At 41.3% G+C, this 13,281-nt stretch overlaps 1 protein-coding gene across 4 annotated transcripts in view; it reads right to left on the bottom strand.

Moving 5' to 3' along the window:
* The window catches only part of GRIA3 (glutamate receptor, ionotropic, AMPA 3), a 257,603-nt gene that overhangs the window by 102,003 nt on the left and 142,319 nt on the right, over positions 1 to 13,281 (bottom strand). For all 4 annotated transcript variants that reach the window (XM_004685771.2, XM_012727148.1, XM_012727149.1 and 1 more), the window contains one exon: positions 689 to 742. In XM_004685771.2, the coding sequence (XP_004685828.1) occupies positions 689 to 742 (54 nt within the window). The remainder of the gene's footprint in view (positions 1 to 688; positions 743 to 13,281) is intronic.

The raw sequence follows: 13,281 nt of genomic DNA, 5'->3' as shown, positions 1-13,281 counted from the left end.
TAGCATTACTCAGAACCTCTGCCAAACAGAAATTACTGAATAGAAGCCATTTTGTTAATTCCTAAACCAATTGTTCTTTTAGAGGAAGAAGAACAATAAACTATCTTAATGAACAGTAGCTTATAGAATATCACAAACTTTAAAGGCATGGAGAGTTTGCAGGTAAGACTCAAGTCAGACGTGCTGTTATAAGTAAATTGTAAGTAGAAAGGTGGCTATCTTCTTTCTACGGTTATTTAATGTTCAATGTTGAAACCTAGTTCTGGCATCTGATTTGAAAAGATTTGGTAATGGTTTGCTTCTAGAAAGACAACTGCAGTGCTGATGTACACATACATTTGGATTAACTGGAGAAAGTCAGTTTCCTCTCCTGTTCTTTGTTTTACATTTCAAACGTGAGTAAAATGGCTTATATTTCAAATGCAAATTGAATCTCAGAATAATCACTGAAAATCATATCAAATTATTATTTTTTAAATATGGAGACAATATAGGCTTCATAACTAAAACAGAGACAGTGTAATAAAAAACAAGGCTATTACATTCAGGTTTGGTATTTACTAAACTCATTTCTCCAAGCATCTAGAGAATACATTAGGTACTTCATATATTTTTCAGATGATTACAGACAACACATTCGAAATCGAATAAATTGCCCTGGGAAACTTAAAAGTCTGCTTGTTCTTACCAGGTTAGCAAGCATGTAGTGATAACCTCTCGAGTGTTTCCCCAGGATCACAACCTGCAGAAATAAGAAATATTGCTTTTACAAGATGGGCATTTTCAATTGCACAATCAATCGGATGTCTAGAGCAAATTACTTTTAAATGATCAACAAAGTGGTAGGTCTTTTATGTATAGTAAAATCACAGCTAATTGGACCAAATTTCTTTTTGTTACATTCCTCTTTCAGACAGATAATGCAGGAAAAATTGCTAACGTCAAAAACTGTCAAAGACAAGGGGGAGATGCTCTTTAAACTTTCAGGTCTGTAACATCATTGTCACTTAAAATAGATGGTAAAAGCGATGAAGCTGATGATTCCCCACCCATGAACTGGATTTCTGTACTTGGCGGTTGGATAGAGAATTGGCTGAGCTTTGCATACAAATTAGAAAACAGACTGTAAGGTACATTTTTTTTTCTGGAATGCTTAGGGAATAGAACACTCAAGGAATGGGGTTAATGGGATTTTCAGGTTAATAGAGGTTGCTCTTGGTTACTGAAACCTTTCTATCATGCTTGCCTCTATTTCCTGCCTTACTATGAGAGCTTTGTAGCCATCACGGTGCCGAACGTGATGCCTACCTAAGCAGTGCAGGGAGGATTTGGCTGCTGGAGACTGGTTGTGACAGCTGGGAAGGGTAGTACTGGCGGCTAGGAAGTGGAGTCCAGTGATATACTACCTATCTTACAGTGACCAGAACAGCCCCACAACAAAGAATTATTGGGTCCAAAATGTCCATAGTGCCTCGCCTGAAACACTGTGCCTTAGGGTGATGATTCTTGTCTGATTTCCATGAATAACAGTATACTAATACTAAGCCTTACAGTTTATATAGTGCATTTTTATCATCTAAAGATGTTAATGGGTTGAATATTTTCCAACCAAATGTATTGGTTGGCAGTTAGAAGTTTTGAATATACTGAATGCAAACTTACTGCCTTACAAACAGCAAAAAGTCTGGTTGATTGATTTTCTAAAATGATATTTTAATGAATACTAACTCTGTGCTAAGTACCATGCTGCCTGCGGGAGTGGGAACGAGGAGGGGATAATGTAAAGACATGACAAGAGGTAGAACCATGATAATTTCTCTCTGGACGGCTATCCAAGCAACTTTGGAAGACAGCAAAGTTGCACACATTTAAACCAGAACTATGTATAAAAGGCAACAGCAGCAACAACAATAAAAACAACTGCACCTAACTGAAGACCTAGTATGTGCCAGGTACCATGCCAGGGGCTCTTTATATATTTAAATTTAATACCTAGAGTGTTTTAACAGATTGTCATTAATTTCACTTTACAGGTGAGGAATCTCAAAGAGAATTTAAGTAACTTGCCTAGGGCCACAGAGGTAGAAATTAGTAAAGGTGGAGTTACAACCTAGGGCTGTTTGTTTCTAGAATGTACTCTTGGCAGTACATTACATACCTTCTTAATATATGCTAAATGTTGAAGACCAATAAATGTTCTAGGTACATGGGGAAGAGGAAAAAGAGATGTGTAAGGCCTGTGATGGACAGCTGAAGGCTTCCTGAAGGAGATAAGGTTTAAGCTGGCCCAGAGGATTATACCACATACTTAAATTTGTAAATATCTATTGTTGATACAAGAAACCCTCAACTCATTGTAAATGGGGACAGGGGAAGAAAGTGGGAGCTATTGAGCTGTTTTGATTAATTTAAAATATGAGCCATATTTCTGACTGATTATATATGAAGGAAATGAAAGGTTAATGAATGTCTTGAGGAGGTGATTTCTCATGCTGCCATGACATAGAATGAGCTGTTAGGTATCTGCTGGGATGTATTCTTCAGTGTCTGCTTGTGAGAAACACCCTTACTGGTGACATTTGTTAACTTTTGATGGCAAGTTGGGACCATATATTTGTTGAATTTTTAATTCACTGACAATCCTCGACATAATAAAATCAGAGGGTTTTGAGTTCTGCCAGAAAAATGAGTAAGATTCCTAAGGACATCTGCCAGAGCTTAGAGAGAAATACTGAAGCACGGCCCAAGGAAACTACCTCAGTCTTCCACACCAGAAGCAGGACTCACTGGACTTTGGAGTGCAGGAACGGAGGAGGGAGCAAGGGAAGGTATGACTGTTGTGAGGAGAGCCCTGAGGTATAACCAAGGAAGTTCCACCTTGTCATGTCCTCACTGTTTGCTGGTGAGGGAATCAGTCACTGTTCTCCAGCTTCCTTTCCTTCTCTGTCATCTAGGATGACTACCTCAGAAGTGTCTTAGGGATCAAATTGGGAAGCATCTATGAGATTGTTAGGGATAGACATTTTGTCCCTACATGAGATTCTGTACCTGTGGGAAGGGATCATTCACTAAGACACAGTTCTTCAGGGTCACAAAAACTCAGGTTCAGAAAATCTACTGGGCTATCTGCCTTATCCCATGCCCAGATGGCTTGTTCAGAACAAACTCACTGATTCCAAAGGAGTTCTTTCAGCATCATCCTTTCAAAACAGCTTTAACCGGAAGAGATGGGAAAGTTATTTAAGACTAAGAACCTTTGGGTGTCACTGAGCTGCTGCCTCAAAGGCCATAATTATTTCTTCATCTTTACTTTCAGTGCTTTCTTGCATAGAGTTCTTACCCATCGTGGTTCTCCAGTTCACAATAAGTAAGAAGTTGCAAATTAGAAGGCGTGTGTAAGGAGGGAAGGGGTGATATTAGAAAGAGCTACATTAGGAGCATAGGAAGTGACAGAATGACTGAAAGCAGAAGGAGGGGACCAGAAATATAAAAAACAGACAGCAGTGTGCTTCCACGCAGCATCATCACGGCTGTTCCTCGGCAAGGCCAGTGTCTGCGGTGTATGGTTTTCTGTGCTCAGGCATAATCCACTGAAAAACTCACTGAGATATAGGCTACATTGCAGGGAAGGTTTCCACTAGATATGCTCCCAGTCTAGGTATTTTAAAGAGTAGTACTAGCTATCTTACAATCTTATTTATATGGGGCCCTGTGATCCCACCACTGTGAGCTAAATGAGACCTCACTGGTACAAAGTGGCATGTTTTACTCTTGGTCTTTTCCTTTTTTGAATTTTGGGTGTAGGGCAGGTGGGAGTGAGGGTGGAGTGGGAGGGTTTTGCTCAATGAAGTGCACAAAAGACCTAGTTAATGGGAGAAGGAGGACTTCTTGTTCAGCAAGTCCTACAACTTTATTCTTCCATCTGTTATAGATGAACAAGGCATAAATTGTACCCTCAGTTACTCAAAGACTCTGGTGTCTAAGAGAATATTCTTTTTGGCTTTTACAGTAATTATAAAAGCTCTGTCTGAATTAGTTTTAGAACTTCATGTATAAAAGCTATTTTATCATCTACTGTGAAATTTATGGAAGAAATACCAAGTTACACGTCCGTGTTTGGTGTTCACTGTGACAGGATTTGTTAGAGAGGATGGATGGATGGCTTGATATAGCGGTGGATATGTTAAATGTAATCAGGAGGAATGTGTGAAATGTAGGAAAATTCATAGTTTTCAGGAAATTTAGTTTTATTCTCACAACTATAACCTGAAAGAAAAACAGCCACAATCCTCTTCCACAGAAACTAAAACAATGGCTTTATTCAAAGAAGTAAAGGCTCTCACACACTAACTCACTGAGCTTTGCACATGGCTGAGCATTAAATTATTGTGAAGTAGTCAGTGAATCATACTCTAGCCACTGGGGGACATTTCCCCTTACTGACTCCCCCATCCATTTATCTGTGGAGGTGGGGGGTTGGGCATCCCTGAGGAGGTAAAACCAATTCAGAAATGTTCTGTTCATTTTCTGTGTTGAGGCCTTTCATTTTTTCAATTTAATGCTTAATCTAGACATTTCCATAATTTTCAAAATTTGAAGTTAAATTACTCCACAAGACTACTTAAGAGAGGCCCACAGACCCTTAGGGAGCAAAAGCATCTGTTTTTCTATGCTCACATTAAAAAAAATATATGTGTGGAAAAGAGTCTTTGCTTTCCCCCCCCAGATCCATCTGGTATGCAGATTAGGTTATTTGCAGACCTAAGTATCTCCATGTTTGAAGATTTTTTACCTCGATGCCAAAAAAGGATCCATACATAAAGACTGATCTTACTTGAACACAGAACAGGCCTTGCCATTCGCCTTCATCTATTTCTCTTTGATAGCTGTACCTTGGGAATATCAGAGACTGAAGAGAGAAACGGAGGAGGTTTCTAGTTTTAATTTGCCAGATTTCCTTCATTTATGGTACAGATATTTCTCTTTAAGACAAAGCTATTCAACCACAATCCTTGTGTTCAAAGAGATAGCATTTTTTTCAGCCCCTCCTCCCCTTTTCCTTTTTCCTCAGTTAGAAAAGACACTGTTTTTCCATGGCAACCTATCTAATTTCAGCTGTGTTGGAGTTAAATGAGAGGTATGGTACAGAAATCAGCTTTGGAATATGCCATGCCTCCCAGAAGAAATCTCCCATCAGATATGATAAAAGACATTCATTTTATTGAATGAAAATCCCGAGCCACTAAATTGCTTTAGTCTTAGTAAACATATATCAAAAGTCAATTCCGTTAGAATTATTTTCTAATAATCTCAATCTGTACACACATTCTGTCCTAAACCTGAATGACAGTGCTTCATATTGCAGTCAGCTGACTTGAATAAATGTGCTAAGATTATCGAGGCAGAGTGGAGCCAATCACCCGAACCAAAGTCAGCCCAATGGCAGTGTGGGTGATGCACTGGGAGAAAGAAAGGCTGAAGCTTTTCATAAAGAAAGAAAATGGGAGTATAGCCGAGAAATCTCATCAGTGCTTATGCTGTCCAGAGAGGAAGCTTGTGCAGAAAGAAGGCAATTGAATAAGGCATCAAACAAATGCCAGGATGTGAGGATTAGAGGACAAGGATTTCACCAAAAAACAGGACTTCGAGAAGTTTCACTTCCCAGACCTTACTTTTGCACTCACTATGACTGAATGAAACATGTGGGCGATTTGCTGCTAACCAGCAGGAGGGGTGAGGAGAACTTACAAATAAGAGGCAATAAGTGGCCACAAGAAGTAAAAGGAACAACAGATTATTCTTGCTCGAAAAGATAAGACTCTTTAAAATTCATGTTGACCTTGGTGGGAGCACCTCATTGTATGAAGCCTAAGATAGTAGTTTTCAAATTTCATTCCTTCACAGATTTCTTTAATGATTTGTGTCTTAGCTGCCTACCACAGTCTTATTACTTATTTAATGTTCATCTTTATAGCTTCTCCTTTCCTTAAATTTAGCTCTGTCCAAATCAATAGTATCCATAAAGTCACATGCAAGAAAATAAATGCAACTGCATGAAAATAAAATATATTTATCCAGCTGTCACTGAAAATCCTCTGGTGTACCACCAGGGGTAGCGGGGAAATACGAGCTTATAGCAGCCCCATCTTTAGAGAGAAAAATGCAGATCACGTCTTCCTGTCCTGATGAAATAAGGTTAATTTGCTTTGTACTTCACATCCCCGCTTACTTTCAAAGGTTGGTGTCCCTTGTAAGGCTGCAAGTGTTGGGCAGAGTTGGGAGACAGCAAATAATGCAACTGGGTACAAATAACAAATCCACAAATTTATCAAAACTTACTCTGCCGCCCAGGAAGCACAGCTGCTTTTCTCTTGATCAATGGGCCAATAGTAAATATTTAAAGTCCTTGGACATCTCCACTAGCTAACTCCCCATACAGTGACACATTTCCAAACTCTACTCCCCTTCCTGGAATACCTCATCTAGATGACCTTTCACTGTACGCTACTTAATTTTGGAAATAATCTAGTTGCTTGCTCAGGGAGGTGAAGTAGGGGTAATTTTAATTAATATGCAATCTAGAGTAATGTAGCAAAAAGAACATTGATTTCCCTTCTACAAAGTCACGATGTATGACTTTTGTAGTCTTTACTTGTATTGGCTATCTTCCTAAATTAGGGGTAATTTATTTTAAACAATGCATTGATTCATTTTTATTGCAGTGACAGTCCCACTTCTGTATATTTATGAAAAATGTAGAAACACCAATTCCAAGACATCTGCACCCCCGCCATATTTACTACTGTGCTATTTACAGCGGCCAAGAACTAGAAACAACCTAAGTGCACCCTGACTCAAAACGGATAAATTGTGGCACACACACACACACACAATGGAATACTATTCAGCTATAAAGAAAGATGAAATCCTGCCATTTGCAACAACATCGATGGGCCTAGAGGGGATTATGCTTAGTGAAATAAGCCAGTCTAGGAAAGACAAACACCGTATGGTCTCATTCATACGTAGTATATAGAAAATGCAAACAAACAGATGAACCAAATAAAACAAAAATAAAGTTTTGGACTATAAGACAAATCAGTGGTTGCCAGAAGGGAAGGAAAAGTGTGGGGGGAGTAGTAAATTGGGGCAAAGGAATTGGATGCTCAACAGTAAACTTAATATTTTATATACATGTAGTCTTTCAACGCTACACGCTTGAAACTTGCATGATGTTACAATGCAGTTACTTTACTTTTTTTAGTTTTTTGAGACAGATGCACTGTGATAAGGCTACCTCCACTCTTCTCATGGGATCATGAGCACACTTTGTCTAATGCCTAGCCCACTGCTGCACAGTTACTTCAACTTAAATAAATAAATGAGTAGATAAAGAAAGGATTCTCCTAATTCACAATGTTTGGTTTGGTTTGGATTTGGCCTTCTCTTCCCTACTCTGAGAGCTCATGCACCTTTGTGATCACACTTAGCACTCAAGGCAGAATCACCGACATTTGTTCCACACAGGGGACTTCCAAAAGCTGATTGTTAAATATTGAGCAAATTTGTGAGACAAGTGTTAAGCTGTTGGTGGCTTGAAATCAGTCAAGATGGGTGTATTTATACTACAAAAATAGCCAACACTACAAACTGGGACCTTTCAATTTTTTTTTATTTTTACATGCACAGTTTACCGACACATGACTAGACTCAGAAGAATTATGGATGGAAGTTCCTAGTGGATGGAAGGGGTGCTTCTCTTAATCACATTTCACTTGCCTCTGTTCAATGAACATTTTTTGAGTGACTGCTCTGTCCAGTCCTCAGGCTAGAAACTTGGGAGACAGAGGTCACGGGGGATCTAAACACTTGAGTAGGGAAAATCCCCAACTTAACAATTATAACCTGGCAGGAGAACAGAAACATGTCTGAGGTATAACCAAGCAGAGAATGATTAACTCATAACCTGCTATAGCTAGAAAGCACTTTGTCTTCAATTGTAGACCTAAAGATTTTTTTTCCCTGTGGCTTTTATAAGTGGGAATGGGACAAACACTAGTTTAAAGAGAGTGCTATTTTGAAAACAGAGATGAATTTCAGGGTTATTTCTCTTGCCTTCAGGAGAGCCTCGCTGGTTTACAGTGCTTACACACTCAAGGAAAGCGTTTTATTTGGGCCAACTATGGACAATTGTCGTAGTGGCCGCCAGAGCTGATTCCATGAGAAATTGTGACTGGTTGGAAGGAGTATAGATGGCTAGGTAGTAAAAGAATGTATCTGCCAAGGGCAATAACTCCGAGTTTTGCCAGTTACAAACTGTGTAACGTCAGGCCAGTTACCTGACCTCTCAGTCTCACTTAACAGCAGGTAACAGCCGAGAGGCAAGTACTCTGAGGTGCGCGGAGACAGCACCAGAGCAAGGCAGAGCCGATGAGCACTGGGTGACTCTGAGCCCTGCTGCAGAAAAATTATTAATCATGGGTGAGGGAGAGATTATGAAGTTGAGCAGCAGAGTGTCATCATATGTTTTTTGCGCAAATTTGCTGGGAGGAGCGCAAGAAATGGCAGCCAGAGGCTTCAGTCAACGCAGGGTTTTCTGACAAGTGCTCAGAGAGATAAAGAGCACATCTGCGAAGGAAGAAGTTTGAAGACAGGGCAAAGGGGGACAAAATCTGCCAGGAAAGAGAAACGAAAACTCATACCCACCCAAAGGGAACAAAAAAGTGATAAAGGATCCTAATGCACCAAGAGGCTGCCTTTGGCCTTCTTCTTGTTTTGTTCTGAGTATCGCCCCGAAATCCAACAACACCTTGTTCCATCCATTGCTGGCGGGGCAGAGACGCTGGGAGAGTGTGCAGGAACTCGCTGCGGATGGCGAGCAAACACATGGGAACAGGGCTGCTAAGTGGAGGAACATGCAAAAAGATTGCTGCGTCCTGAGCTAACGGAAAGCCTGATGTGACCAAAACTGGGTTGTCCAGTGGAAAAAAGCAAGAAAGATAAAGAAGGCAAAGGAGATGAGAGGACGAGGGGGAGCTGAAGATAATGAAGAGGAGGAAGAGGATGAAAAAATTCATTGCAGTGCAGTTTTTAGTTGTCTCTAAGGCATTTAGCCCCTCCCCATATAGGATTCCTCTTAAAGGAACAAAAAAGGAAAAAAAATGGAAATATCAGGGTGGTGTGTAAGGTTTGTTTTTAACTGTACAGTGTCCTTTTTTTTTTTTTAAATATAGTCAACACACTACTGAATGTGTCTTTCGACAGCCCTGTTCTGGGGGTTATTTGCAACAGCCACTGCCCTGGCGGGTGCAGGGCCGGAGATGACAAATGACATGGAAATATAAAGCAGGCTTGTGTCGGTGCACAGCACACATTAGTTCTATATGAGGATGGAAATGCTTCATCTTCACTTGTCTCTGAAGCAGCCCCTATGAAATAATTGTTTTGTTAACTGAACACTACTGTAATTGCAAACAAGAAAACTGCAAATGTTTTATTGACATCCTGAATGCTTCAAAATAAATGCAATTTTTTATTTAAAAAACTAGTTGGAGTCGGACGGTGAAGCGTGTGGGCTAGACTGCCTGTGTTAAAGCCCTGACTTTACCTGTTAACAGCTGCGTAATTTGGGCCAGCTAACTAAAAAGTTGTGTCAGTATTCTAATCTGTAAAATATGCCTTTCAAACCTACTTCATAGAATTGCAGTGAGTGAGCAATAAGTGAAGTGAGGTAACTATATTTCTTAACAGGGGGCCCAATGCCCACCCATCTCCCTTCCTTCTTCCTGTTGCAATGCCAACTCCATCTTTCCCTGTGGAGGTCACATCTGTCCTTCAAGGCCTAGTTCATAAGCAGCCTCTTCCATGAAGGCTTCCCTGATTTTATGTCCCTCATTCTTATGAGGTAGAGAAGCAGTTACCCTCTGCTGTAGGGTGAGAGACATGGAGAAGGAGCACAGCTTGTGCAGAGGTATTATGCAGAAGGTATTAGGGCAGCACTGGGTCGGAGGTGGAGGGAAGGCACTGAGGTCCTGGGCATTTGAGTTACAGGTGCAAAAAGAAGAAAAAGAACAACAATAAAGTAACCTACACTGATACCTTGTCCCCCACCCCACCATTCCCTGCTGCCTGTAATACTGATCACAGATCAAGCCACACAGTCACGATGACTGGGAAGGCGATGTGTGGGGGGTGGTAGGGGACGGGGAGAGTCCGCTGAGAGAAAGCAGCACCGGCTGGAACCTAACGGTCGGTGTAGCTACCATGTTTCCAACACAGGATGATAGGGGCTGGGGAGAGCGGGGCAACAGGAGAGGGCGGAAATCTGGCCGTGCCATCAAGATGGATGTCTCTTCTGCATAGTAGAATACCTCCCAGGAATCTTGGCCTGCCCCACCCTGACAGTAATAACCAAACCGTGGCCTTATCCACACTTCATTTCACGAGTGAGGTGATGTGGTGATTTCAGGCTTTTCATTCGAATCCATAGAGGCATCGAGGATAGACAGAGCCCTAAGGAGCATAATCCAGATTCCCTAGAGGGCCAGGCCACATGCCTACATGGTTAGGTCACCCTTTCTCAAAGTGGCTTCCCTGGGGATCACCTGGAGAACCTAGGAAATCGCGAGCACCTGCACCCCTTTCCAGAGGGTGATTCAGAAAGTAAAGTTAGGGCCAGGGAGTCTGCCTCTAACAGGTGATTCTGAGGCCCACTGAAATTTAAGCACTACCTGTCCATATAATATATGTACTTTAAAAAGCTAAAACTAGGACCCTCCTGAAAGGGAATAAGAAGAGAAACGCTGAACCTGCGGGAATCCCCCTGGGAAGCCCTGAGCAAGTAGAGGCCGCGTGAGGATCTCACCTAGACTCCTGGGAAGGGGCCAAAGGAGGAATTTCAGAAATATCTTGCTTTAGGTAGGACTCTGCCAGTAGCAGCTCCTGAGACAAAGATTTGAGAGCCCAGCGTTTCATTGGGAGATGATTCCAGGAAGCATTGGTGGGGAAGTAAATATATAAGGCAGTGAAATTTCCAGAAAGAAGCCAATACAGGTGCACTAGTGAGCAGGTTAGCTCCGAGCACCCATGAGAGTGTGAAGAACACCTACTATAAAGGCCAGGAAGCTGGAGTCTTGCCTTTCAGTTTTCCATTCTCCATTGGTAACAATCAGGAGTACTTGTTCCTCCCCAAGCTGTTCGCCTTCTCAGGCAGAGAGTCTTCAAGTAGAGAACAACATGGGCTCCCAAAGGGACGCCATTGGCATGCATTTGCAAGGGTGGAGCCCCAAAAGCATTTGTTGTAGCTGCAATAACCCCTTGTGCCGCTATATTACACTTTATTGTTTACACTCTGCTTTGATATGCATGATTGCAACTGATTTACAAGAAATCATGAGGTAGGCAGTAAGGCATAATGGTGATGACAGTGAACCCTAGAGTCAGACCATCTGAGAGCAATATCTCTTCTTCACAACTGAGTGACCTTGGACAAGTCATTTTTCTCTATTTCCACATCTGTGAAACAGCAATCAGGATGGCACCTACTTCTTGGGTAGTTATAGTGAGGCCCAAATGTTGAAATTTATTTAGAATTCCCAGGAGAGTGCCTGAAATATAAGGGGGTTCAAACAATATTGCTTGCCTTTCTCCATCCCTATGTCTTTCTTCATTTTATACACCCCATTGAATATAGCCCTAGTGTGCAGCACTGAGGTAGTGTTCAATCAAAGCTTCAAATATGGAAAGCTTAAGTATATGCTAGGGAAAAGTCTAGATTGCTTATAAAGCACAAGAAAGTACCATTGAAAATAACATAAAATCTAGAAAAAATGTACTGAGGGCATAGGCAGTAAGATCAGATGCAGAAGATAGAAGCTTAGGGAAGCTTCCTAGCTTCCCTGAAAAGGGAGATGTCTACTAGCGTAGTCTCTGTTGGGGTGCTGGGGTGGAGTAGGGGACCTGTAGCTTGCAGAAAGACTGGAAGAGAGAATCCTAGGTGGGGAGATGACCCAGACAGAGCTTATGGGACATAACAAGATAAACGTAATATACATTAACCTGTTTTGAGCAGTTATTGTGTACAAGGTACTGTATAAAAAGATTGTAAACAATTTGTTAATGATGTATCATTATTTTATGTCGTTTTTTTGTTTTTCACAACATAGGATTTTTCCCCTTAGGTTAAAAAGATTTTTCTACCTGCCTTATCTCATTGAATCCTTGCCAGAACACTCTAAGGGAGGCACTATTCATTTTATTTTCCGTGTTAGGAAAGTGAGGTGCAGAGAAGTTGGGTAACTTGCTTGAGGCCTCACAAGCAGAAAATGATGGAGCCTGGAGTCACAATCAAATTTGTCTCACTCCAAAGCCCAGTCACTAAGTGTCAGAAGCTCTAAGAATAATTACTGGTCGTAAGAACCATCGATGTGGCTGTGCTGTGATAGCTCATGTGATGAATTCAACTCAACAAAGTCTGAGCACCTACGCTATTATGTGTTATTACCTAAGTGGGGAGCAGTAATGGCCTGAAACTTTGGAAATTCTCCTTTGTTGTTAGGCATCCTGGGACTTTCCCTTTGGTTTCCCTAATTATTTCTCAAAGCTTTGGGCTTGGTTCATATGATCATGACTCCAATTTTCGATTCTCTGTCAGTGTCTGACATGAGTTGTCATTGTTGAATCACAAGCTTCACTTGTGATGAATGTTGGATAATCAGAACAAAGGGACGACAAAAAAATAATTAAAGGGAACCAAAAGGAGGAAACTCACAGTCTTGAACAAGAGACTGTAGGAAGGTTGGTAGGACTAAGTCCCTGAAGCTTTGACAATGTATTTTGATCCTTGTCTGAATGCAAATGAAAGACTCTGTCAAATCATAGGCAGCCTGTCACGGTGCAGGTTATTTAGTTAGTTAATTAAAAGTTGAGTGAACTGGTGCTACTCTGCACTGGGCTCTGAAGATAACCAAACTTGTATTCTGACCAGGGAAGTTAATTTAAGTTAGTGGCTTCAATTGGATAATGTTGCAAGTTCAGATTCAAGAATTGCTGTAATTAGTCCCAGATGGATCTTAATTATTCTTTCAGTAAATGAGGGTGGTAAGGGAGAAGGGGAGCCAGAAATGTCCAAGCAACATGCTAAAGGTTACTAGCCATACCTTTCAACAGCAGGGGACTTGGGCCCTCCCTGGTGGCGCAGCGGGTTAAAGCACAGCACTAAGAAGCTTAAGCCACTTCTGCATGAGTTCGATTCCCGCCTGCCTCGGAGGTGATCCACAGGGG

The sequence above is a fragment of the Condylura cristata genome, unplaced genomic scaffold (genome assembly GCF_000260355.1).
Source record: "Condylura cristata isolate star-nosed mole 26May11 unplaced genomic scaffold, ConCri1.0 scaffold00019, whole genome shotgun sequence".
In the NCBI taxonomy this organism is placed as follows: Eukaryota; Metazoa; Chordata; class Mammalia; order Eulipotyphla; family Talpidae; genus Condylura; species Condylura cristata.
Note: the sequence above shows the minus strand (reverse complement) of the source record. Positions and strands in the feature narration are given on the sequence as shown.